The sequence below is a fragment of the Dermacentor variabilis genome, chromosome 8 (genome assembly GCF_050947875.1).
Source record: "Dermacentor variabilis isolate Ectoservices chromosome 8, ASM5094787v1, whole genome shotgun sequence".
Taxonomy (NCBI): Eukaryota; Metazoa; Arthropoda; class Arachnida; order Ixodida; family Ixodidae; genus Dermacentor; species Dermacentor variabilis.
The window spans coordinates 25465732-25493402 of record NC_134575.1 but is presented as its reverse complement, the minus strand read 5'-3'; the positions used below and the strand labels follow the sequence as shown (position 1 = coordinate 25493402).

General features: G+C 46.8%; 1 protein-coding gene across 1 annotated transcript; it reads right to left on the bottom strand.

Annotated features, from left to right (window-relative positions):
- Positions 1-418: 418 nt before the first annotated feature.
- On the bottom strand, positions 419-27531 carry unk (RING finger protein unk). The gene is made up of 14 exons (XM_075701480.1): positions 27269-27531; positions 26962-27174; positions 23040-23341; positions 22392-22527; positions 21887-22193; positions 21188-21280; positions 18000-18170; positions 17428-17608; positions 15999-16118; positions 15663-15811; positions 15271-15489; positions 14416-14490; positions 12753-12917; positions 419-9361 (listed from the first exon to the last, which is right to left on the bottom strand). Exons 1-14 carry the CDS (start codon positions 27400-27402, stop codon positions 9185-9187), a joined length of 2442 nt encoding a protein of 813 aa, XP_075557595.1. The 5' UTR covers positions 27403-27531; the 3' UTR covers positions 419-9184.
- Positions 27532-27671: the final 140 nt, after the last annotated feature.

The following is a 27671-nucleotide window of genomic DNA, read 5'->3' as shown; positions in this document are numbered from 1 at the left end:
ACTATACCAGGATTACGCAACATTGCGACCATTGCATACCTGCTACCCACAGCGCTGCAACACCACCCATCAAGTTTCAGTTGAACTAGCCATGTACATTACGGTTACCACCAACACCACGAACGCCCTTCGTGGGACCGACTCCTGCTCGTAAAACTTGTTAGCATTTCACTGCTGAGCGTGTCGCTTCAGCTGTGTTGCCCCGCATTAACACAAAAGCCAGGGGGAGGTATTCTGTACGAGTCCACCCTAGTGGACTCTTACAGAATACTTACCCTGAGTTGCAACAACAGCCCCCCCTTCCCCTCACGAAGTTGCAACAACAGCCCCCCCTTCCCCTCACCCCAAAAAGACATGTCCGTATAGACGTGTGTGTTATGCACGTGAGGAAAAAAAAATAAGTTGACACAGAGGCATGTAAAATCCTATAGTTGATTTTATTTACATAATTATGCCTAAATTTTAAGAAATATTTCAATTACACAAATTTCTCAACACGAGAGAAATAAAGGAACAGAGGACAGAGAGAAAGCCATAATAAACATCTCGACTATGATCCTACATGAACACAAGAGCAGTGCACATTTTTCTTTTTCTCCTCCGATTTAGTTTTGACTTTGATGTCACACAGAGAACGCACAAAATAAAACAATGACTCGACAATTTTCTCACGTGCACACACAAAAGTGACACCAGCAAAATATAACCACAAAGGACAGAGAAAAACTTATTCAGCTTTCCCCGAAAGTGCAAAAAGTTAAAGAAATGGGCGTCACACACAAAAAAGTAATAACACATCAAGGCCAGGCAGTTCTAGACAATTTTAACACGACTTGGTCAGCAACAAACAAGGTTGGTGCATTCTATCTTAAACGCTGGACAAAACAGGATCATCACTTCATTTGAAAGAGAAAAAAAAGTTTTAGCTTGGTACGTCATAACCAAGGACTCCATAAAAAGACACGCGAGATTCATAGAAACAGTCATCATCACCTTATAAAACTTTTTTTATGTGGTAAAGGACAAATTCTGACGACGAGCAGTAGTACTTTGTCCAGCAATTCTAGGTTCACAAGCCTTTTTTTTTTTCTTTTCCCTTTTTTCCTAGCACAGCAATGATTGCGCATCATCCTCGTCATCTCGGCGGCAGCAGCCAATCACTCTCTCGCAGACCTGTCCATCAAAAGCTGTCGTAGCCCTTTGCATAGACCCTCTAACGCTATAAACTCCAATCTGATGAGAAAAATAGTATTGCCCCAGCAAAAATATCTACCTATGACGAGTCGACTCGCCGACCCCCTTTCGCCCTCGCCAGAAAGTTGACTTGCCACACAAAACAGCCTAGCACAAGGTAGACGCCTATGTTATGTACACATGTAAAAATGTCCATAAAACACTGGAAGTTGCAGTGGTACTAATGGTTATTATACCGGGAACGTCACGACAGCCATCAAACCAAACCGTCATCACAGTGCATAATGATGGAAAACAGAAGACCCAACAACCAACTTGCTTCCCAGCGAAGAAATCTCTTCCGACACTTGAATTGCTCAACGGCTTTTCCTTAAACCTATGGCTGAAGACTCTGCAATCAAGCTCATCAAAAAATGTTTGCGAGAGAACGATGTCAACTGTCGACAGTCCGAAACTTTGCCTGAGCTGACGACACGGTCTCATACACATGACCAGTGTATACACTTGTAAGCATTCCACTGCCCTATCCAGACATCGTTCCCATACCCCCCCCCCCCCCCTTTTTATTTTCTTTTTTTCACATTCGCCATCGACCGAGGCGCTGTGCCCATGCATGGCCAAACCTCTGAACTGAAAAGGTGTTTGCCCTACCAATTGCTGTGCCAAACACAACGAACAAAACTAATGGCTAGTTGTAAACAGGCTATAAATACAAATTATTAAGCAACGAAACAGGCAATATAAGGTTCTATCAGCCAGGTACAAGTAAATAAAACGCACATAAGAATGGCGGCACGTCTCAGGTCATTCACGACAGCCGGAGCAGATTAAAACGCATTAGGCATAAGAAAATCATCATGTGACTTTGGCATCTACTCTTTTGAGAAAAGGGCTGGGCTACAAGTTTGAGCTCCAAACACTCTTACACGTCGATTAATTTCCATTGTGAACAGTCACAAAGAAGCCATTATCTTACACGTAGCATCCTATACAGACATAACCGCATTGCCAACTCTGCCTTTTTCTGCCCGGAGAACCGCACTCACTGTGGAAGGCGGGCTCTCCCAAGCAAAGTGACGCCCACGTGAGCAAAAAGAACTACATAAAAAAAAATATTTAAAAAAATCACATGCGCACACACACGCACACACACAAAGGATTCATAAGTTGCCAACAATGACCCATTTATAGTTCTAGATTTGCTTGAATATGGCAGCATTATTTTTTTTAAACCCTAGTCAACTACTACTTGAAATAAAAGCCTAGTGGCGATCCAGAGAAAACCTGACGGCGTTGTTCGCTTCACACCTGCCGAGCGATTTGTGTTGCAACTGTCCCAAGCAGGCCACGGGAGGAACACAGACACCATACTTGCCATAGACCGCACTGCTACTTCAACGGCAGTTAATTTTTATATAATTTATTTTATCTTCGCAACTGCAGAAAAAAGGCACAGAAAGAATTTGCGAAACAGTCGCCATAAATGGCACTTTTTTTTGCACTTTCCCCAAAAAGAGGTTTAGATCCAAATCTCAACAAAATCCAACTCTAACAGCACAAAGTGCCCCTTTCACTTTCAAAGTCCCAACGACGACAAGTGTGAAGCTAACAACCTCAAGTTTCCTCTCTCAGTGCGCTTATAAAGTATGCACAAGTAACTTTGATAAGGAAAAAAAAACAACAACACTGATAAACGGGCACAGAGATACAATAACTCGCACAACAAACACATATGCGTTGCAACCGCCACCTAAACGTGATCGAGCGCGACTTACGAAGAAAAAAGGCGATGGTCTAAAAAAAGAAAAGAAACGGGGAGGGGCGAGTGAGAAAACAGCCTAGAAAACAACCACGTACACAGCATTTGCAGCCAACTGATTTTTGCACAACCTGATTGGCGAGTGTGAAAGTACCGCCCACACATACGGCACAGAAAGCGGCCGCTGTCTACCTCAGGTTGGCACGACACAGGCCTGCCGGTAATGCTATCAACACCGTCTCGGCAGTGATGTTGTGGAAAACGCATGGTAGCCCGACTTCACGACAGGGCCCCACATGACACCCGCAAAGATCATGACGGTGACACGTGATGACCGCCAACAGAGCAGACATGGCACACGCAGAGCCAACAAGAATGTCGAGAGATTCGAACAATAGCGGGACCTACGCTACCAGAAGGTCATCCGATACAAGCATTGTTTACCAATATAGGCGCTCGATCTTACCCAATGTTGCATGAATGAGAGCACTCATTTAAGTATCCTCATTCGGGTACACCAGACTCTTCCAACTAAACCGATGGCTAGCTTGCGCTCAAATTTTGCATGTAGATATCGATTCACAGAACTTTTAGTAGCCAGTTTCATCCAAACTGAATCGAAAGTATGTCTCGTCTGCAACAATTATTTACAGCAAGAAATGCCGATTTTGCTAGAACAGATAGGGATGGTGCCACACTGTAAGGGCAAAACAAACCACACACCCCATTTCATTGTGACAGTACAAGATGACACGACACTGCCATTCCATTCCTGCCAAGTTTACGTCTCTTCTCATCGCAGCCGACACATACTTGCAACTTACTCTGGGCGAAACAGCCTAGTAGTGCACAAGAATGTGGTATTAAAGCGCACGCACCACAAATCACCACCTGAGAGCAAAACTTGAGTGTGAACGAGCCCGCAGTTTAGCCAGAACAGATGCGTGCTTTCTCTGGCGCATTTTGCTATGTCAGCAGTTAACCAACAGCACGCCAGAATCCACAGAGACCATGTTGATGGCATCACAGACAAGACCTCGCTGTGAAAAGTACCAGGCAGCATCGACACGTCCAGGAAGGCCCTTCTTTTTTTTTCTTTTGCATGGCCGCCAGACGAGCACGACAAATGCACGCGGGTCTTCGAGCAGTCGCAAGTAAGCGACCTGCCCACGCATTTCACGGCAGCGATGGTGAACTTTTCCTTAAAAAATTGAAAACTTTTTTTGTATTTTATTTATTTATATTTTTAGACCTTTACTCATACTTTTGTTCCTACAAGTTTACAATAATGACCTAGCTTGTGTGTAATGCCTGTGTGAGTGTTGTTCTTTGTTTGTTAGTTTGTTTTTTCTTCTTGAGAGTCGTGTGCAAATGTGGTGTGGCGTCGCACACTTGCGTGCTTCTCGTCACAGTGTTCAGCAGAGAAGTTAGTTTGGTGCTTGTGTAGTATGAGAGTAGATAAAGGAGTGTTGTATTCTTGCGAGAAATAATGTTGCAGTCGCTCTCTTATTTACAGCAATAACGAAGAAAGTGACGAGGAGGAGAAAGAAAGAACTAAAGACCCGTCCATCTTTGCCTCCACTCAAACTGAAGGCGTTGCCAGGCCTGGGTGGGTCGCAACGCCCTTTCTGCCGGCATTGTCCTAAACCATTTCAAATGGCAAACGCAACTGACGCACTTAGCTGCACCTTTCTTTTCTCTTTTCTGTCACCCGACAGTTGGGAGCCAATCGCTTATCCCTTGACAGCAGAAACCCTTAGCCGAGTGACGCATCGCTAAGTGGTCAGTCGGAGCCAGCCATGCATCCATAAAAGGCAGCCAACTCTGAACAAAACGGACAAAGTCGGGGAGAAGGTTTCTTTTTTTTTTTTTCAAAAAGAAAATCAATGCGAGAAAGCTGTACAAAAGACGCAATGCGACCTCTTGTAGTTAGTTGTGCGTTTGGTACGAAGTGAAGCCTTCGAAGTTTTAGGAGGCGCAAGGGGCAAAAACTGGAATAGAAAAATAGCTCAGAGAAGAACAAGGAAAACTACGACATCGACAACTCTGACACAGAAAAAAAAAAAAAAAGAAACCTGTACGACTTCGCGATGCCGAAGTGACACGTGCAACTCTCGACGATCCCTCGTTTCTCTTAGAAAGGGGAGACCGCCGGCATCGAACAAAGGACGCACACATGTGCGCACACAACACATCAAAGCTCTTTCCCTCCTCCAGGAGAGAAACACACACCTTTGATTATGAAAAGAAAAAAAAAAAGGAGAAAACATGACCTAACTGTGCATTCAATTTGTTAGTTTAAAATTTACACCTAAGTTTACTTTTTTTTTCTTTTTATCCATTCTCGTGAAAATTCCTATAAATTCAGTATTTTTTTTTCCCCACAATAATAAAGTTATTCTTGTCACCACAATGTGGCCACAACAGCACGGCCTCCCACGTGGTTTGTGAGAGACAGATATATATAGAGGACCTCGAAAAAAAAAAATCAGTAATAGAGAAACGATAATCACTTAGTAACCCGCCCACCAAGGCAGCCCGCTCTCCTTCCATAAGATAGTACATACAATAGATATACATAAATACATTATACTACTATATAAACTATCAATAACTGGATACAGCGCTAAGTCTTCAAAAAGTTGTGAAGAAACTCCCTCTCCCACCCTAGCACAACAGGAATTTTCACTATTCCACTTATTCTAAGAAGATGCGGTTAGCAAGGAAGGGAAAAAATGTGTAGAGGAATAAAAAAAAAGGGGGGGGAGAAAATCAAAGGAACTAACTAACAGGCCTCGCCCGACACACTTCTGCCCTCCTTACATGAAATTACGTCGTCCACGTGCATCTGCGCACGACCCAATGGTAAGAACTGAGTGAAAGCACAGCGACGAGATGAGCTATCAACACATCGCAAAAGAACAGGATTCAAAAGTCAGTCGGTGAGGGGTGTGGGGAAGGAGCTCTCAGGAACCAGGCAGCAAAATCCTACGTAGCAAGAACAGAGCTACAGACGAAACACCACAGAGTGCACCTTCACTTCTGCTGGCTGCCAACAGAAGGAGACGCCAACTTTAGCAGACGACGCACTGCTGAATACGCAAGGCGAGGTATCGGAAAAGAAGAGAGATACCAGCCAAGCAAAGGGCGAGAGCAGTACAAAACAAGCTTGCAAGATGGCATTGCACACGTAATCCTACTTTTTAAGGAAGGAAGAGCAAGCTGTCCTGCGCTACAGCAGCCCGAGGAAGGACAGAAAGTCGGGATCTGTAAATTTCCAAAGCATCCCGAAGCCGCAGTGACCAACGGTAGTAGAAGTAGTGCATTTCTAGCAGTTCTAGCGACACTAGCTTCCATCACGTGTCCGCCTCACCTTGACCAACACCAAAGCCCATCACCTGGAGCAAATGCCCTAGCTCTCGGCATTCTGCCTGTCCACAAACACGCACCAAAACGCACAAGACATGATCACCACTGCAGACCATATGGTACCTGCCTAGGCAGGATGAGACAGCAGTCAATTGAAATAGCCTCCTAACTGTACCTCTAAACCTCGTGTTTCTCAGCACTCCTGCCGACGTGGTGCAGGAAAAGTGTCCTCATTTGCCACACGAGTCTCACTTACATCTCGTCGTAAGAGTAAAAAAGTTAAATAAAATAAAACAAGGTAAGAAATGCCTTGCGGAAAACGCACGCCACCTATCTGAATACTGCACCCGCAGGGATGGCTGGAAAAGCTGCGATGATCGAGCAAAAATCGCAGCATGCCCGACAGATGACGACCTGTGCCGAACATCCAGAGCCAACAGTGGCATTGCAGACCACTGCAAACACCCCCTCACCGATTCCTTTTCTCGTTGCACATACATCCCCAAAGGCAGATTCCCTGGACCAATGCTTTTCCCCTGCATGACCAGAAGCAGCGAAGTAATCTGCAGTTCCGCTATCTTTCACCGGACTCTCTCTCTGAAGAAATGGCGCCGCGAAAGCAACAATCTCAGCAAGCACAGTCGATGGCCGAAACAAGGCCGGTGGCCTCACTAGCCTTCACATTTCAATGCCCCTCATGCGTAGACATTCTCGAGAGAGAGAAGCAAACGCTCTTGTGAGGTGGGGTGAGATACGGGAATAGGAAAGCACCTGTATCACCGAGTTGGGCAGCTGCAAACTAGGAAACCGAAAAATTCCTTTAGAAAGCATGCAAATGGTACAAGAAGCAATATTTGGCTAAGCCACAAGAAAAAAAACTTCGAAGAAAACAGGACCCAACAACACAGTTTCGCCTATTAAGAGCACTGTTCACCTTCTAATTGGGATACATGTTGCACGCACAGCAGCGTCGTGGTTCCAGTCAATACATTAGGTAGCGTTTAACAGTTGGTATACGAAAGCCTCCCTCAGTCAGTGCCCAGGAACAACTTAACGAAATCTCACTTTGAAGAAATATCGCTCACTTGATGAAATTGTTACTTCAACCCTGTAAAATCACGTCCAAAACAAAGGTGCCATCGAAGTTTTGTACGCCGAACAGTGCATTCCACGATTTGGATACCGGACAGCTAGTTCTTGGCAACTTAGCTGGCATGTTTCAAAACACGTAATACAACTCGCACGATTCTGCAGGGGCCTCTATAACGAGACATTACAGGCACCACTCACATGTTGCACATTGGAATAAAGTATGCTGTGCATTACTCAACGACCTCCCAAAAGCTTGGGCTCCATTTGCTTTAAGCGAAGCAAGTCCACAAAGGACAAAATTCTGCCTCATTGTCTCTAGATTGCAGACAGGCAATGACAGAGCCATGTTTCATGTGCCTTGGGTTCTTTGAACTTTACCCACATTCGAAAAAAGTGTCATTCTTGGTATAATGCCACGCGACACGCCCGAAAGGAGTTGTCAGTTTTCAATACGAATGTGTGGAGATGCAGACACAGCTTAGGACTTTTGTGAGAATGCACTCTTCAACGCACAAAACCTACCAATGCAGCGGTCAAAAATAAAAACATCACAATCACCACTTCGTTGAAAACCATGAGGGGTATCTCCAGCAGCACAACACAGAAAACAGACTACAATTGTGCCCTTAATCTGCTGCTTGCTGACTCAACAGTATCTGTTGGGAACACAATCAACATAAAGGAAATGTACTCTAATCAGAAGCTGCTAGATGTAACTGATTACAGAATGCTAACATGATTTTCAGCCTACTTCAACTAATGAAATAAGCAAAAACATAATTCATACAGCTGGTACCAGCAATTGTTACGAACAATTCAACAGTGACAAAGATACCAGTGCTTTAAAAGAAGCTGGTACAAAGAAAGTAAATGAATTTATAAAGGTTACGCAGTTTTCCCAGCGGGCTAAAACCAGCAGACATCCAACTTTTTTTCAAGCACAGTTTAGTACCACCGTTATAACAACCAGTTCACCAGAAGGGCTCAAAAACGAAGTGCGTCTTCGGATGCGGCAACCACCAACCAAGTGGATGCCAACTAAAAAGTGGCTTCCCTAGTTATGCCCTAACCAGCACATCTTTGGATGTAATCTGCCATGACCAGTGCACTTTCATAGCCAGTTCCTGACAGACAGAACAAAGCACCAGCTGAGAGCACTTTAGCTACCATTCCATTCTGGGACCAGTCTGTGCTCCAAAAAGCTTGTCTTCTGCACACTCAGTTTAGTCTTAGCCGCACATAAAGCAGCTATCCGGTGCATAGCAGCAGTCACCGACAAGTCCCGCGAAACGATCGCGCTTGTAAACTGCACGCAGTGGTTCGTGCGCTTTTTTGAACTGTTCAACTATGACACATATTTGCTGATACGTCGTCTGCAGCCCAAGTAAAGGACGCCGGTCGATCAAATGCAGGCACGGAACCACCAGCACGGGTAAGGAAAAAGGAGAGGGCCGGGGAGACCTTACAGCCCGCACCTACGACGAAACACGCTCGCCCGTGTCGTCACAGTCGGGGCCACCCTCTCAAACTGGAAGTGTGCGTTATTCAAGTCCCACCACCCACACTGCGGGCACGTTTGAGCTGCTTGAGGCAGCTAAAACACATCATCTTCAGCGCCTTCTGCCCACTACCAGCTGCTGCAGGCTGCCCAGGGGCGTGACTCGCCACAAAAGCCCTCGCATCACGATGGGTAGAGAGAATTTTTTCTAAGAAATGGAGCGTAAGTGGATTGCATGCCTTCCCACGACGCTGGCTCAGAAGGGACGTGCCCTACAGGGACATGGGCAGGCTGTTGCGCGCGATGTCGCAGCTGCAGTAGGGGCACTTGGTCGTGACAGCCGCGCACGTGCCGCACAGCACCAGGTGGTTGCAGGGAAGCACAGCCACGCTGCGGTTATGCTGCTGGCATACCAGGCACTTGCTCTTGCACTGCTGCTGGTAAAGAACCTGCACGGCACAGGGGGGAAAGAGATTTTGAGTGCAAGTCAATGACACCCCACTGCTGTTCTTTACAGTGGCAACGAAGGAGTGACAAACTACAGAAGCCTCTTTTTTTTTTTTCATACTTATGAACCGAGGCACCAGCTGAAACAAATCCCTGGGGGTCAATGGCATTGCAGACCAATGCTTGTTAAACCGCCTGCAATTCCAACCTGATCGAAATGTAGCCTTTGTGGCTACGTATCGAGCTTGCTATGTTACGCTCGACCGCGATAATGGTTTACACTGGTCTTCACTCCTGGTGCTTGAATGAGAGACTGACAAAGCAACCACTGCTGGGCGACTGCCAGTCTATACATCCCATGAAACTAGGCGGCCGTGGTTGGCCTACCAGTGGCACCTTTGGCTGTCAGGATACAGTCGACGACCGATAATTCAGGCTCCACGGGGAACGTAAATAAGTCAGAACTATATTTATTTACTTTATGTATTAAGGCCGTTGTGCAAGGAACAAGTGGTCGATGTGCTGCTGCACGCACTTCCGCTTACGTGCAACCAAGTACACCTGTATTTCCGCCAGCTTTGAGTTTCGATGTACGCCGATGCAAGGACTGCAAAGGCTCAAGTCAGATCCGCATGTGGAAGGCTCCGGAGCATATGGCACATTATCATCCATCGTCAGAGTCGCTGTTTGATAGTGGGAGAACTTGCTCAATTATTTTGTCATCATTCAGTTCAGCACACGACGAAACCGTACTGTCGACGTCTTCAAATCTAACAGCGGCAGGAATTGGCACACCGTAGCCTAGCAGGTCATCAATGATGTCCACATTTGAGCTAGTTGTGGTAGGTGGCAGTTCAGCCTCTTCAGTCGCAAAGTCGGGCTCATTCGGACTGTGACTCAATGCTCATTTGGAGTCCGACTGCGATGGCGTCATTGGTGCGATATGACGCAGCCTATCTATAACTTCACGAAAAAGACTTCTTGGAGCTAGCAGAGCGCTGTCGGGAACGCAAAATAAAACAAGCACACCATGGCAGAACGCTGCCCGCAAGGAAAACTCAACAAACAGAAGGGCAATGATGGGCCATGCATATTGGCCATGCACGGGGGTGACAGAAAAGGATGTGATGATCGTGATGTTGATGCTACCTCACAATTCAGGCAAAGCCTCCAAGATCAGCATTTGCAGTTAAATCTCAGGCGTAGAGCAGCGACCAAGGCAAGGTCTGAGAGATTACCGTCTAGCGTGTAATCTCTGAAGCCATACTTGACGACTCAAGGTTGCCAGAGGAGATAACGACGGCACAGCCACAGGCAGAGTCCAGATAATCGAATGTAGAGCTGACGGCTGTCCAAAATATCAGTCGTCTTTACACATTAAGCCTGAACGCCGTATGAACGAGTATGAACGCCACGAAGCTGTCGGAATTACTGAGCATGTCCGGATTATCAGTGTCCGATTTATCAGTCGGCAACTGTACCAGTATCAACCAAGAGGTTCAACAACCCACCAAGAACCCTGCGTGCCTGACACACCACTGACTTTATACCCTACCACCAGTTGCTGCGCCACACAAAGCCATTCCCTGCTGCTTGGAGATGTAGTAAGCCCTGTAAGAGTTGGGGTTGGGCATGTCAAAAGGGGCAGCTGGCCCATGCTGTCATCCTACTCATCCATGCTAAGGATATCATTGAAGAAAGGAACATGTTCTCATCAAGAATGAAGAGTACTGGGTTTATTTACAATATCTACATGAAGAATGGAGAACGCTACATCTCATCAGTCTAGCATGACTCAGGTGAAGCACACTGAGGAGACGCAAATGTCTGCTTAAGTCCCCTCTGTCCTCCCTAGATCCCTAGACGAGGGGAAACTGCACCCTCCCCTCGTCTGATCGGAGTGTCCAAAGTCATCGAAGGAGCCGCGTTGAGCGAGAGTTCACAGCTTTTTTTCACTGAACACACAGGAAGGAGAGCTTCGTAGACAGGGATTGCCGTGCTTGAAGCAATCTGGCGCGTCTTGGTTCCTGGGATGACACTGCAGTTAGCCGGAACGTTTGTCAAAAGACTGTGACGGCTACCAGAGTCCGTGAGGAAGTGCCTTAGAACACCCTCTTCCAGGAGTTTTCTTGCTTCCATTGGTCCGTGAAGACAACAGTGAACCAACAAACAATACTCGGCCTGCCAAACGTGTCTCGCCTTGCAGGCACTGCATGCCTGTCCAAGAGTGAAGCACCGTTAGCTTGACGAAGTGATTCGTCGCAGTGGGGCAGGAGAGGCTAGAAGGTCGCAACTCCGCTGGCCAATCGTAACAGCCCTCAGAACCAATTAATTATATTATGGAGTTTTACATGCTAAAACCACAACCCAAGTATGAGGCACACCACAGTGCGGGACTCCGGAATAATTTCGACCACCTGGGGTTCTTTAATGTGCACCTAAATCTAAGTACTCTGGTGTTCTCGCCTTCCAGCCCCGTCGAAATGCGGCCGCCGTGGCAGAGATCTGATCCCGCGACCTCGTGCTTAGCAGCCCAACACCATGGACACTAAGCAACCACAACGGGTAGCCCACAGAACCAGACCCACATGCCAGAACAACCTTCGTACTGCGCCCCAACCTTGTTTCTTCAGTGCTTGGCCCAAATGCATCATTGTACCTCCCCGCCGGACTCAACGCAACTGCGTCGCAGTGTCTTTGCCTTTAAATTAATGCCTGGAAATGCTGCACGATGTTCCTTTCATGTATCCTTAGACACACGTCTTGCCTGTAGCCATGCCTATGCCGGTGTCCTACACGGGTGCAAGAGCATGCAGTAGTAGGGCCTTACTTGCACAAGGTGAGGCACTGAACCATAAAAGTGGCTGAATGTGTTGTGTTTGCAGCGCTGTTTAAGCTTTCGAGCTTGTGTTTACTAATGACTACCTACGAAAGTAGTAGCAATAGTCGCAACTGCTCTAAATATTAAAAAAAAAAAAAAAGAATATGTGTAGACTGTGCCGCACAAGAAGTGCACCAAATCCCCGTGACTAGCGGGGAAGGTCTATATTGGTAGAAAACTGCAATGCATGGCTTCATGTTCCGAAACTGCAGAGTGTGTGTTTAAGGGCTTCCTATTAATTCCGAACACCTGCGCATTCGCTCTTCAACGCTTACCCAAATTCATGAGGTACACGTACACTCTTTACATTTTTTGCCCCCATTAAGATGTGTCCACTGCACCAGGAAACGAACCCGCGACCTTGACAGCAGAGCGTTATCGTCACTGCGCGCCACCGCGGCGGGTCTAAGGTTATTAACCAGAGTCGGCAGGAGGCACCGGGACGCATTGTGCAAATGTACTACGGTTACCAGAGCACAGCGTCAAGCAGACTGGTCGAAGAAGCAGCACACCTTGTCCACGGCATCCAGGTCGGCCCGCAGCTGTTCCTGGAGCAGGCGCAGCTGGGTGGCCGGCAGCTTCTCGAGCTCCTGCAGTCGCAGGGGCCCGAAGCCGGCCGCCCGCCCAGACGCCAGGGCCTCCACCTCCTTCTGCAGTAGAGCCATCTGACCCAGGGCCTGCACACGGGTGGGGAGGGTGATGATGTCCAACTCAATGTTTAAAGGGAGTTGCTACTCGAGAAGGCATTGTTTTCTTTTAACGTGTGTCCGAACATAGTAAAAACTATGTTACTAATAGTTGATGATGTACAGGGTTTTCTGGCGCAAAGGCCAGTCATGGCCAAAAAGCGCCAAGCAACAGTGTTATGTACTCGGTGATGAAAATAACAACAAAGGGTAAGGTGGCTGTCTATGACGATATAGCATGGCTGTATAGAGGAATAAGACTAGAAGCAAGATATGAACATGTTAACATAATGGCAATGGCTTGTAAGGTGTGCTGTGAACCTAAAAGGTATACCATGAAGGAGTGAAATTCTAAAAACGTATATATGCCACTAGCATGCCTGCCTCAATGAGGTCCTTAAGTGAAAGGGCTCGGAGGCAAGTGCTAGAACCAAGGCACTGGTTTCACAGGAGGAGCCTGTCACAGTTTTTAAGCTCTTCTCAAATGTGCGATCAATTTTTATGTAGATTTAGTAGTTTGGGGAAAGAAAACTAGGCATTTTGTGCACAATATTTGAACAGTTTGTTCTAACAGGGCGTGGCGGAATTGCTGATCATGCTCCTTCACAACCATATTTAAATCTAGCGCACCATGCCAGAGCCGTGGCACATAAATGCAGGACAAAATGCACTTTGCCACACAGGCAATGCTTCACAGTTAAAACTTTCGAGGCCGTTATACATCAATTCACTGGGTTGGTATCCCTGCTTCGCTTCAGGTCTGTGTAACCGAGGGGTCTGAAAAATCAGGCCTTGAAAAAGCAATCAGTGACTGTATGTTCCTCCTTTCAAAATAAGTTTTGCCTGAAACTAGGCGCTAATGAAAAAGCTTTATGTTACCAGTGTCGCTGGAACAATTGTGAGCAAGCCTTAAGAATCGTAAACTTTATGATAAGATCGCAGAAGTTGAGATGTACTGTCACGTGGTAGTGACTTATAAAGAACACAGTAGCAATACTGTGAAAGACGAAAGTAACGTTTATTGGCGAACCTGTGCCCACAGAAACAGGCTCCATTTAAAGAACAGCGACAATGGCAAACACAGTCGGCGATCGTCAAAATCTGATCAGCGGGTCAAGCGCATCGGCTTTTATACATCAGTCGTCGAATGTTCCAGACTAATCGATGGGACCCGCGTGTCTTCCACTAAGTTCTACACCATTCGCGTCACGCGAGGAAATCAGAACACAAGGTTCAGTAAGAACAGACAGCGGACAGACAGAACCACGGATAACTTTCGAGAAACTTCCAATACATGCAGGTGCGTCCTGCACTGTGCGATAACATTTGTTAGGCGGTGAAACGTGGTTGCCCGATGGAGATATACAAGTTCACGTGTCGGTACGTTAAGGCAATGATCTCCTGCATACACCACTAGGTTAAAAGAAACAAATGCTTGTTCTCTGAGTGCAGGGAGAAAGAAATGGTAAACTGAGGAAAGTGGACGCACCTCATCTCGTTGACATTCAGCCATCTTTTCCCTGTGCTTGGCCTCTTCTACTTCCCGCTTCCATGCCTCGTACACCTGCCAACAGAGACAGCAAGAGGGAACGGGTTACACCACATCATAGCTGAGACATCTGTTGCCACATGAATCAGTGCAAGCTAGAAATGGCTAAAATTTGGAAGTGAATCACTGCCGTACTAAGCCCTTCCCTCGCCCCGCCTGCCCCACATCCAAGCACACACACACACTTGAAGAAAATATACATGTACAGCCTCATGCAAGTAGTTGCCATGCGTTTGCACACACTGCAATGCCAAATTTCATCTGATTTTTCTACCTTCTCAATTTATCAAGCTTGTTTCTCTTTCTCCCACTTCAATCCCCTGCTTCTCCAAACCCTTCTATACTGGTTGTGGGACAGTTCAGAGTGACTGACCACTCAACCTATTAGTCATTTGACTGATTGACCATTATGCACCAAAGGAACAGCCGGGCTACAAGAGGATGCCATGCGGTGGATTTGTCAATTTCGACCACCTGAAGGTTTTTTTTTTGTTAGCATGCACTGGAATTTAAACACACATGAGCGTTTTTCACACTTCAGCCCAATCAAAATACAGCTGTGGCAGCTAGGAATTAAACCCATGAAAACATGCTCAGGTCCACCGCCGTGTCCTGGAAAGAAAAAGGGAGTGCATACGTTGCCAACATCAAAATTCAGTTCAGCAGTGGCACACCCTAGCCTTGGCAACCGCCAGCAGTCTTGCAAGAGGTCAGTCCCACACACATGCACACAGGAATGATCCCCAATGCAGAGCTGGTACACTAGCCCTAGCTATTCTTGATAAGCGGACTCACGACTCGCGCCTGCACCAGGCCTTCCTCCCACGAGCCCGGCATGGGCTGGTGCAGCCCCGGGGGCGCCTTGGGGGCCATCCGGTCATCCCAGAGCAAGTGTGACGAAGATGGGGACGACAGCGCCCCCTGGCTGAAGTCGTACATGCCCGGGAAGCCCGGGTACTTGGGTCCCGAGAAGGAGCCCGCTCCACCGGAGTGGCTGTAGAAGGCTGCAGCCGCCTGTGTATGAAAAAAAGAAAACGGGAACATTTGATTAATCGATTGTCTGGTCGATCAACTGATAGACTTAGCTTCTTCTCAAGCTTCTGTGTCGTTATTCCTAGTTGCTAGCAGCAATCTCTCAAACCTGGAATGTTAGCCTACTATGCGACCTAACCTGTACCTTCCCTCACCTTGTCCATAGCATGGTCGTGGCTGGACTGCAGGCCAAGGCTGTGGGGCAGAGAGCCCACGGGGGGCGACATGTTGCCCCCGAGCCGCCGATTACAGTGCATGCCGCTTGCCCCCGGAATGTTCATAGGCGCCGAACTTCCTAGCAAACCTGCACAAGACAATTTTATCGCATCCTTCTGCTGAAATGATAGCTTCGCAAAGTACGCAAACATAGAAGAAAAAAAGCAGCTATTTTGACAGCTGCACCGCTGCCATATTGATTCAATGCAACTTCTACACACAAATTTACCTAAATAAACTTCCCCGAACACCAGCACAAACTCCCTGCTGCTTACCTGAACTTGTTAGCCCTTGCGTTATTGATGTGCTCACGGGGTTGGAATCATTTTCTAGATCCTTGTCTATAGAAGCCTCAACATTGATGTCTTCCAGGCTAAGGTCGTCAAGTGCTACACCTGCAATGGCATAGAACAGATTTGCATTCTCACAAGGCCCCACAAATGAAAGCTTCAAATCTCTCGCAAACTAGTACACTAAGTAAAACACTGAGCTGAACATTCATGAATGTTCATTCAACTGATTACTTTGTTTGACATTAGGAAACATCGAAATTTAGAGGTGAACAATGAGTAAACAATGTTGGGCCTAACGTCCAATGCCATTCTTTCAATTCCTTGAACATGAAGTCAAATCTTACAGAAGACGATTAAAATGGACACACAAATAATTCACAATCCACACACAGATCAAGCCGACACAATTCTTTTTTCGTGAAATCAGGCGCATGCCTCCCTCAGAGCACATTTTCGAACTACATATTGTACCGTAGGGACATGTCCTCGTGGGAATGTTACAGACTCTCCCGCATCCCCTGATGTTGCTTTCCCCGCATTGGTCTCATGTATCCTGAAATCCAGCTTCCCCACGTAGCACATGCAGCACCGAGAGTTGGTGTAGTTGCAGAGTGGTATGAGAGATGACAGTAGTGTTTCTGTGCTAGCACTTCCAGATGTAGCGTATACTCAGGTGCAAGGGGGAACACTGTATCGCTTGCTCGGTATTTTGGCGTGGCGAGCCCCCCGATTCGTCAGCGCGTTTCATCAGCATGCTACATTTATTGTACATCCGCTAGCTGGATTATTGCATAAAAGGTGCAATACATGCCCTTTTGTTTTTTAGCACTACTGTGCACACGAGACCCCCACATACTTCATGGTGCTGCAAGTTTCTTGGTTTACAGGTGTTAGCAATGAATCCCATTAAAGAAGCGCATCACGGATGACACAGAACTCTGAACACTCTCAGGAGCAACACATCCTCCAACAAAAGTACACACAACACCGCATGTGACGAACACCAACTATGGGTTGCACAAAGCCCCCAAGACTTTGTCGAGATGCTCAATCCGGTTTGAGATGACCTCAATGCTTTTGAAAGACGACAAAAAAAAAAAAAAAGACACTTTGGTTCCCACGTAGGAGCATTCCTAAGGATTTGCCTTATAGTCTTTGTATGTGTGTTTATTTGCCACAAGCGAGAGCAGACGACGCTTTCTTTGCACATGCAATGCCAGAGACGAGAGGACAGCATCGTCTGTTCTCAGGCAATACCCCAATTTATGCTTGCTTCCCAAAGCTTTACTGCACAAGCAACGCCACAGGAGTCACATTCCAAAGCCCCCCCCCCCCAAAAAACAACTCCAGTCAAATGTGCTGCAAGTCATATGTGCTTTTGATAGAGGGTGCACGGAAAAGACGAACTCACCGACAACCGATTCCACTGTATTTGTAGAGTGGTAAAAGGACGAGGAGGAGGAGGCTGTAGACGTCATCGGGGGTGGTGTGAGCCCGTGTACCAGCCAGACGTCCTGCTTGAGGCGCGCCTTCTCCAGGGGGTCCGCCATGGGCTCATTGTCAATGGCCTTGAGCTGCTTGCGAATGCTTGCCTACAAGATGAAGCATGCACTGCCTAAGCATCACGGATTCACAGCGGTTGCGCTGACCTGTTCTGGACTCGCCCACTAATCTATTCCGATCGACTTTCTTAACGGGAAGTTGGAGTAGTTGGTATAGATGGCTTGCACTGACATCGTTCTAACCGCCATGCTGGACAACCAGCACAGCGAGAAGCCACGTGTATTGGAGTCTCGGGCAGTTGTGCCCAGCAGCATTCCAACAACTCCTCAATGACAGTGACCCAGGTTACCCGTGGCATTGAGTACTATACATTGTCATCCTAGTTACCATGTTGGAGGACCAACGCAATAAGAAGCTGCGTCTGTGGTGTCTCGTGCAAGCTATCTAGTGACCGAATATGGGAAGGTTGGAGGGGCTCACCTCACGGTCCTCTCGTTCAGAGCCTGGGGCCTTCTGGTGCAGTGGTAACGACTCGGAGGAGTGGTTAGTGGAAGAACTATATGAGCGGGGCCGTCCTATAGGGTTGGGCAATGGGTTGTTGCTACAATCATTTGCTTGCGCAGCATACCACGCTTTCTCCCCTAAAGACGCCTGGAAGAGAAAGTGACCACAGGTGAGTGCCTCAACCCAATCAGTAGCAGAGACTGTCCTTCACTTCTTTTTCCTTTCTTTCTTTTGCAAATTATTATTCAGCTCATGAACAGTGTGGTCAATGCACATTTCATCAACCATAAAAATGAATGTAAAATCAAGACTACAAGGCATTTCTTTTGCAAAACACCTACATTATGCATTTGTCGACACTGTGTGGAACCACAGTAGACTCAGGCTTTACGGCAGGATTGTATTACGCCCTTTTCGAAGGCACCGTTAACCAAGTCAACTACCACATTTATTTAAATCTAGGCTGGCCTTAACTTTAGGCGGACACCTAAAATTTGGAAGGTGAGGAAAAGAAAATGGAATACTTTCCTCGAACGAAAAAAAAAGCATTCGACAATAAAAATAACATGAAACATCGTCGAGACGTTGCACTTGTAGAATTCTCAAATTATCTAATCGGCCAGAATTTCATCCCGTGCCTCTGCGACACAGCTCACTACCTGACTAAGCGAAGTAGACATGCCAGAGTAGACAGGCATCCGAATTTGTCCTGAGCGATGATTCGGAACGTATGTGATCTTTATCACCTTCGCCTGCATGATCTCTCTCGTTACAGACATTTGCCGTTCTCACCGTGTTCCGATAAAATCAGCAACATATACTTTCACCTTGTGGCTTCGACCTTTCTACAGTCACCAGAGTCTGGGAGTCCCGGCTAAGTCGCATTCTCGAAACTAAGCCGAGACCGCCTTTCATACACCATCCCTCAACGTATCGGCCTACAACTGAGTGCATAAGGTAGTATTGATTGATTGATTCTAACATCCCAAATCAAAACAGTATGTTGTTCCTGGGTTCTGAAACATGCGTGCATGCATCGCCCCATGCCACAAGGCTTGCGCTCCCACCCGTTGGAAACAACAGCACCTCTGCTGCGCAGCTTACTCGATTCATGCAAATTGCATTTAGTACTACTACTTGAGAATGCATTTGCATACAACATGACATGCACAACGCTGCAAACATGGTGCACAACTGTGGTTGCAAATACAGTTAAACCTCAATATAACTAACCTCAATACAACAAAATTCTTCATATAACGAAGCATTTAACTTTCTATATAACTTTTTGTTCATAGAACCCCATGTATTCTGAACCTCAATATAATGAAGTGTGTTTGCACCCACTTTCAATGTAACAAAATTTCCCTGTCGCCGCAAAGGAATATCGAAACAATAAATGGAAGCTTGTGCAGATGCACATGGCCAAACGGTTGAATTACATGCAGCTGCTTGCAGTCGCGCTTCTCAAATCGCACGCTGCGCGAGCGTCCTGACGGAGCAGCAGCATGTTCCGTATAAAGTCCAAGCACGATGAAATCCTATCACCGCCTGCGCGCTGTGTGCTTTAGGTTTGAGAGAAAGTGTGCGAGGGCGAGCCAAGAAGGATAGCAGGTTGGCGAGCGCCATCTTGTGAGCAATGGGAAAGGGGGTAGGGGAGCGCGCTCACAATAACGTGATCAAGCAGGAGCGAGCAGGGTGGGGAGGGGGTCGGTGCACGCCTCTCTCCTCTAGCGCAGACATGGGCGTCAGAGTGACCGAGTGCATACGCCGCCACCGCACCCTGTTTTACAGGTAAAGGCTGAGTGTGTGCCTAGGTGGCATGTGATCACGCGCTGTCTTCCAGAGCAATTAGTGCTGGAGGCCGCGTAACCTCAAGTTTCAGAGATGCAATGAAGCAAGGCAGGCAAAGCATTCGTTCCCCGCTTCCAGCGCTTTTCACGACAGCTTCGTCCCTCTGTGGGCGACACTATCGGCCACGAGGGCGGAGTGGATGCGAAAGCGTGGCTGCCTTTGCTTGTTACCGCCAATGTGAAGATATCGTCGACATGGCAGAGAGCTAGATTTTTCTTTGCCGGCTATCAAACTTAAGAAAATTTTCTTCTTCATTCAAATTTGCTTTTTCCAAACGGCCCAATAATTCAGAAAATTTTGCGGCCCCGTCCGTGTAGAGAAAAATTTATTGGCAACTGCAATTTTTTGGCATAAAAACTCCGATTTCAATGCAATGAAATTTCAATATATAACGAAGCAAATTACCTATTTTTTCAACTTCACTATATCGAGGTTTAACAGTAACTCAAATGAGAACAGCTTTCCAAAGTTTAAAAACTTTTTAATTAAATTATGGGGTTCTACATGCAAAAGCTATGATTTGATTGTGACGGATACTGTAGTGGGGACTCCTGAATAATTTGGACCACCTGGTGTTCTTTAACATGCACCTAAATTAAAGTACAAGGAGATGTTATCGCATTTGACCCCTATCGAAATGCGGCCGCTGTAGTTCCCAAAGCTTATGGGACAGCACGGTGACACTATACAATGGAACACCTCCCCGTTTTATGCTTATCTATTGAAAGACACTGTCTCAATGTGTCTAAATTTTTGGGATGGAGGACAGGGGGAAGGTACTGCCCACAACTGCAGTACACGGGCTATGAGCTTCACATGCCTATGTTTAAAAAAAGAAAAAGAAGAATAGTCAGCTTAGATTGAAATATGTATACCATAACCAGCATTTCTGTAGACAGCTGTCTAAGGCACAACTATCATGCGGTTTCCCAAACGAACTTAGCACACTACCTGTTGCTTCAATTTTTAAGCAGGACAACTGCAGTGTTATCAGCGAACAATGTAATGCATAAGTCACAAGCGTACCCAATGTATAAAATGAAACGTCACCATTTCCTTATGTTACCATTCATGTAAGCAAGTCTTAGCTCCCCTACCAAGTAGTGATCCACGTTACTCCCGTTTAGGAAATTGACTTGAAGACGCACTTTCACGAGGTTTGCCACCGAGAACGTAAGCTACAAGGAGGAGCAAAAAAAAAAAAGCAAAGCAAGAGAGAAGTCGATTACTGTACGGGTTAGGGTCTACTCGGTGGGCATGCATGCAAAGTAATGGCACAGACAGCTACGAGAACGAGCAGAGGCGCTCACCGCATGTTGCTGCTGCTGCTCGGCCATGTGATCATGTGACCCAACGTGTGAGAAAGGGTTGTCATTCTTGCAGGCCGGGGAACCGGAACTGCCCTGAAAACAGCCAAGCACAAAGGACTTACGAAATATGTACACAATAAACTTCACTGCAAAAAAAGAAAGGGAATAAACCATGGCCTTAATTCGTTTCAAACAACCTGTTCCATTGCAGAAGGATCATAGCCTAAAACTAAGTAAATTAACTCCCGATTTTCCCTATTTGTATCAGTCACCAGTTCACACTTTTTGCTGCCCTAAGCTACTTGATGCAACTGCACTCATCGACCAGGAGGGTGGTAATTTCGGACAATAGCTTTCGGGGTTACTTTCACTTTGGCAAGAGTTTGCACGACTGGCATCAGGTGCAAAAGCGTCCACAGGTGACAGCATTTCTGACACTGTTCTAAGCCAGCATGCTTGGCAGTGTAGAAAAAATGCTGCTGCTCATAGATGCCAATGCCAGCTATAGACCACCTAATAGACTATGAATGTTTACCAATGGTGTGTCCATAAAATGGCCTTGTTGACCCAGTTCAACTCGCTCAAAAGAACCACCCCTTCCCCAAGGGTTTTGCAGATCAACACGCAGGGTTAGCTGCACAACATACTGCAACGAGTACCCACCCACGAAAAAAATGGCTGCAAACCAAGCACCCTCACCTGGTGATTCGCCGAGGATGACGAAGAGGGCAGGGCGCTGGACAGGATGGCGGCCAGGTTGGTGGAGTAGTCGGGCCCGAGGTCCCGGACGGCCGAGATCTCCTTCTCGACGTGCGCAAAAGCGCAGAATGGTCCCCGGGGGCAGTAGTTGGCCTGCTGCATGTCGTTGCACTTGGTTGACTTGTAGATCTCCGGGTGGAACTGCTGCTCGGTGCGCGTGTGGCAGTAGGAGCAGCTGTCACCGTTGTCGCAGTTGGCCGGGTCCCCCCACTCATCACCTTGCTTCACGTTGGGGCACGGCGTTGATCTGCCGACAGAAGAACGTCGCACCAAGTATAGGCAGAGTGCGGCAAACCACAGAAGACCAAAATGGCGGGCACTGTGCACTAATGCCAGCAGTACATCGCTCTTAAAATGACACTTATATTGCGACATGTACATGTTCGAGCGAGTCAAATATACATTTTTTTTTCACACAAACGCACAAGTTATGAAGACAGCGTACCTGTATTTATATTTCTTTGGGCTTCGTCGTTTGTCTCGGCTATTGTGGTACTGGGGGCATGCATAACCCTGCCGGCAGAGCCGGGGTGGCCGTTTGCATGGCTCAGTTTTGTAGTTAGTTAAAACATATTTTGTATCTGCAAAGGAGACAGAGGGAAATTAGTCAGAAACATTAGACACAGACAAACCTCGATATAACGAAAACATCTTTTTCCTCGTTTCAATTTAACAATATGTTTTCCAGTCCTAGCATATTATGGAAACCTTTTTTACCTCTTGATTTGTATTCACCTTAATATCGAGTGCATGTACTTCTTTAAAATGTTTACGCATTCCGATTCAATGTTATATTCAGCTTTGCAGTCCTTGACATTATATACGTTCTGTATTAAGTGGATAACTACCTTTCTTCTACTAACGAATACGCTGTTGCACTAACAGGAAAAAAATAAAGGCTTAAGAAAAGTAGGAAACAATAGGTCAAGCACTGAACATCAACTGATTTTATTCTTACAGCAGAGCATGGAGAATCAACAAACGTGCACGCGGGTGCGTCAGTGTTGTCTAGAGTGATTACAGTGACATTTTGAACAGCTGCATAATTTTGATCTCTTCGGCATTGCTTCAAAGCATCACACACAAAGCTCACCCTGCCAATGCGGGTCCTCATTGAGCGCATTCCGCTCCTTGTCCAAACTGTTGGGTCCGCCATTTGTGGCGTCGTCTGGGCCATTGGCCGAACTGCCATCGCCGGCCAGGCACGCCTGCTGCTCCTTGGCGTCGTAGACGGGCGAGCGCAGGTCGTGCAGGCCGTGTGCGAAGGCGCAGTGGGGTCCATTCTTGACGCAGTTGCCCCGAGCATCCGTGTCATACACACAGATACCCGTCTTGTAGTAACGTAGATGGTAGCGACGCTCCGTGTCCCCCGCCGTCCGGTGCAAAAAGCGGCACCTGTTGTCGACATGACCCCCCGCCCGCACCAGATGCAGATCAGCGGGTGCAACACACCGATATCGGTACAGTGGAAAATTTTCATTCGGTTAGCAAACAGCACACCCTAGTTGGGTGTGCTGGTGGAAGGGTTTGGTCTGGTACAACTTTTGGGAGACAAGATGGACGGTGTTGTTAATGGGCAATCCAAGCTTTTCCAATGTCCATGCATGTGCATTACCAAGTCACGGATGTGCCAATCTTAGAGTAGCTAACAATTACTAGAATTTGGTAAGAGATATTAAATCGATTACTCAAGCTGGCGACTATTAAGATTCACAGGCTCTGCTTTGTGGGGATGCTGTCGACAGGCACACAGCTCTACACAGTCCTAGCAAGAGTGAGAGCACCACAAATTTTTACAAAATGCATTCATGAAATATTTGCAAATTTATGGCCGAAATTTCGATAGCCGTTGTACCTTGGTTATATATAAGTTGTGCCACTGCTGGTGCGGGTAGGAGGTTCATATAGTTGATGCATTCGTAAACTCAGGCAATGAAAAATCAGTCAGTGGATGTATTTGTTTTCTTTCGAAATAAGCTCTTGCCCTAATCTAGGTGAAAATAAAAAAATTGTAAACAGGGTCTAAAAATAAGGCAGTTTACTATAAAATCGTAAAGTGGGCATGTGTGAAGCCGAATTTCAATGGCAGAATCACATTAGGAAAACAAATTTAGTTTTTTTTTTTTTACATTTTAAGCCAATCATTTTAATAGCTATTTAGCACCATAATCTGCAATCCGGAATAGAGATTGAAAAGCAGGACAGTGCTGCTTAAAGGCAGCTTTCTACACAGCACTTAGAACTTGCAAGAAAGGTGGACCACACAAGGATAAGCAGTGTAATGTAGCAATTCTATTCCAATTCTTACTGTTTAAAACACTGTGTCAATGGTCCGACCAGCCATCCGCCTACATTATAACCGGGATGGGCCCCTTACAGGCAGTGGATGACAAGAAAGCACCAGCAAAATGAATCATTACATTATCACGGTCTTCTTACATTAGTGACCTGGGAATCATGAACATTGCAACACAAAGGTATCCACTACCGCTTCAGACACAGCTGAAACTTACAATGCATGACTGCAAGGTTTCGCCGCCAAAGTATACCTTTAATTGTATGCAAATAGCTGCAATGACAAGTGAATGAAAAAGAAAAAAGAAAAGTAGCTCAAATGTCAGAGAAGAGCCTCAGGTAAGCAACAGCTTCACAAAAGTGGTCATCCTTAGGAATATATTCGCTACAAGTGCGGGCATCATACTTAGTGTTTTCTTGTACTCAAAGCATTGCATCATGCTTCCTTCTTTAGGAATCGACACAACAGGCGGCACATTGGCCAACACCAACTGTAGTCTCGTCACATTATTTGTCATACAAGCGCAGTAACAATATCTCGTCACGATACTGACAACTATTGCTTTGGCATAACAGACATGCATTTAAATGAGTTGAATATTTCTTGGTGACTGAGCGAGTCAATGAAATTGCTGAAATTACAGCAGTTTAATGTTTTACCTAGCTTGGCTAATTTCAGAACTTTTCTTTCTCAGGCATAAATAGTTGATGACATTTTTAACGCAGGATTTTAACTAGGGACTGGAGTGACACTTACGGCTCGAACCTTTCGCAGAGGCGTTTGACAGTGACCGAGAAATATTGCGTAGATTGATTCGGATCACACCTTCAATTCTTACCTCGGACATTGCAACACATTTGAAATTACTTCTGGACAACGCTTCGCTTCAATGCAGCACAGCTGAAGCCTGTATTTTTTAACTTCAAGAGCAACCAAAAATTGTTCATCTTGCACACTGCTATCTTGGAACAAAACGTAAAAAGTATATATATATATATATATATATATATATATATATATATATATATATATGGTCACAATCTGCTTTCAAGGTTGAGTAATTCAGTGGCAAATAAATTCAGCAACAATACACAGAATGAACTTTTATTAAGGCCATTAAGAGCAGCTCTTGCACAGTGAAATGCATGCTCTAAACAATTTTCACTCAACATAAGCTAAATTATAATATGTGTCAACAATGCCTTTTTTTTGTCATTTTTATGTTCACGTCAATAAACGAGTTGAAAATACAGCCTAAACATCCATTTCAAAAATTAATGGGCAACGTCGTACCTGCTCACAGTTTTATATAAAAAAAAAATAATGACACAAATACTGAAAGTGGTCCACAAAAAAAAATTACACGGGCTTTCCTAAATGTGGATGGCCACCCAGAAACAGCAACTAAAACTAACAATCTTGTTTTCAATGCAGTACCGTCCGCAACATTAGAGCTCAGAGCCACGAACTAGGCAAAAACGAAACCGGAACCACTTCCCGACTACTTCCTGTTGTTCGATCGCGCACTTAGCGCACCTCATGAACACAACATTTCACACTAATATTTTGAGCAACTACTTTCAACTCATGCAATTCCTTTTTGTTTCCGCTCCGCCAAAAAAACTTACTGAATTTGGTCAAGAGAACGGAAGCTCTATCCGTGACGCAATCGTCCCGGACCTGCGCGACTCATCGGCAAGCCATCTAGAGCACGCAGACGGCTTCATTTTGTTTCGTTTCTCTTTTTCACATGCTGCTCGCGCGAGACGTGCCAAGAAAGTATCATGAGGTACGGCACGCTACCGCTCGGCAATGCAACGGCAACCTGTGGACACGCACAAAGTAGCAACGCTCGACGCAAATCTGTTTCCACTTTCCACATAGGAGTTGGGGCGGCCCTTGCGGGGCTGAAATTACTGTCCCGCTTAGCAACAAATCCCGACAGAATCGCAACACTAATCAACACGCCGCGACGAACTGGATTTTCGCGTCGATGTCGCCAATACGTCCACTGAACGGAACGAACAGCTGTTGTTGCCATGCGAGGAAAGCACCGCCGACTCGCGGAAGGAATAACTGCGAAGAAAAGCAACGCACGCAGAAATAAAAAAGTTAAACAGGCGGTAGCGGGCGGGGGGAAAACGCAGGCAACGCCACAGCGGCGACGGGCCTCGGCCGTCTAGCACCCGCTGAAAAATGCTGGCGCGTCAGTGGCGTTCAAGCAAATCCCGGAGTCTGTGGTTAACGCCTGCCCGCAGGCTTGACGTCGAGGCCGCGTATCGTAATTCTTTCACGTAATTTCGGGGTACGCCAGCGTTTATAACGACGCTGCATTTCTCTAGAGAGAGAAAAAGAAAATGTTTCCGGAGCACGTAGCTGGGAGGGAAGGGCCCCCACAGTTTTCGCCCTTCCCGATTGGCCAGTTGCCGCGTTACGTCACCATTCGCGCCAACATGGCGTAGTCAAACAATATGGCCGACATTGTTTACAAGTGCTTTTAGTACGCACATGTCCACACTTTGGAGCGTTTTTAACGCGACACGCGAGCAACGCGCGCGAGCGATATTGACGCCCGCGTGCTCTAGAAGAACCGCCGAAGCCGCTGCAAGCAAATTCGATGCCGCGAAAGGCCGCGGCCGTGCAGCAGCGCGCCCGTCAAAACAAACTTCGAACGAACGCTGCATACATGGCCGCACGCGAGAACGTCAGCCGGACTCACCCGTCACCGTCGGGGCATATCCCTGTCGTCTCGTCGTAGTTTGTGCAGTACACATCAGGGCTGTAGTTGAAGGTGCCGTCTCGCGCGAGCCGTATGGGTCTTCTGCGCCGTTGATTCTTGAAGTGCCAGTGAAAGCATGTGAACGGCTTGTGCTGTGTGCACTTGTGCTGCACGAACAGCGGACACTGCTCGACACGGAACTCCTTCAGGTAACTGAAACATCCAAGCAAGACGGCGCTGCGTGACGACCCGGCGCTCACCGCGTTGCCCGGACTCCGTGGGAGCCCTGACAAGCCCTGAAACTTACTTGTAATGGTTTGGTTTCTCCGTTTGTGTAGGCAGCGCTGCCTTCTGATCAGCAGTCGACGGCATTTTGGATGCCTCTTGCCAGCCCGCGCACTTGGGTTGCGCATGTGACGTCAGGCTTAGCCGAACCGCCATTGGTCGCGTCGCGTCACGTGGGCTGGTTTATTTATATTTTGGTTGTTTCACATGGCATTTACACGCATCGTTCGCTTGCCTCAGTACTCGGCGGAGTTTGTACTGGTTCCTGGTTATCCCACGCAAAACAAGTGCAGTACCTGCGGTGCTCGTCTTACGTGCGCTATGGAGGGGGACACGTTTGCAAAGACGCGTCGCTGTGACGTATCGCGAGTTGAGAAGCGCGTTCGCGCCTACGCTCAAGCACCAGCGATGGGAAACCGTGGCAC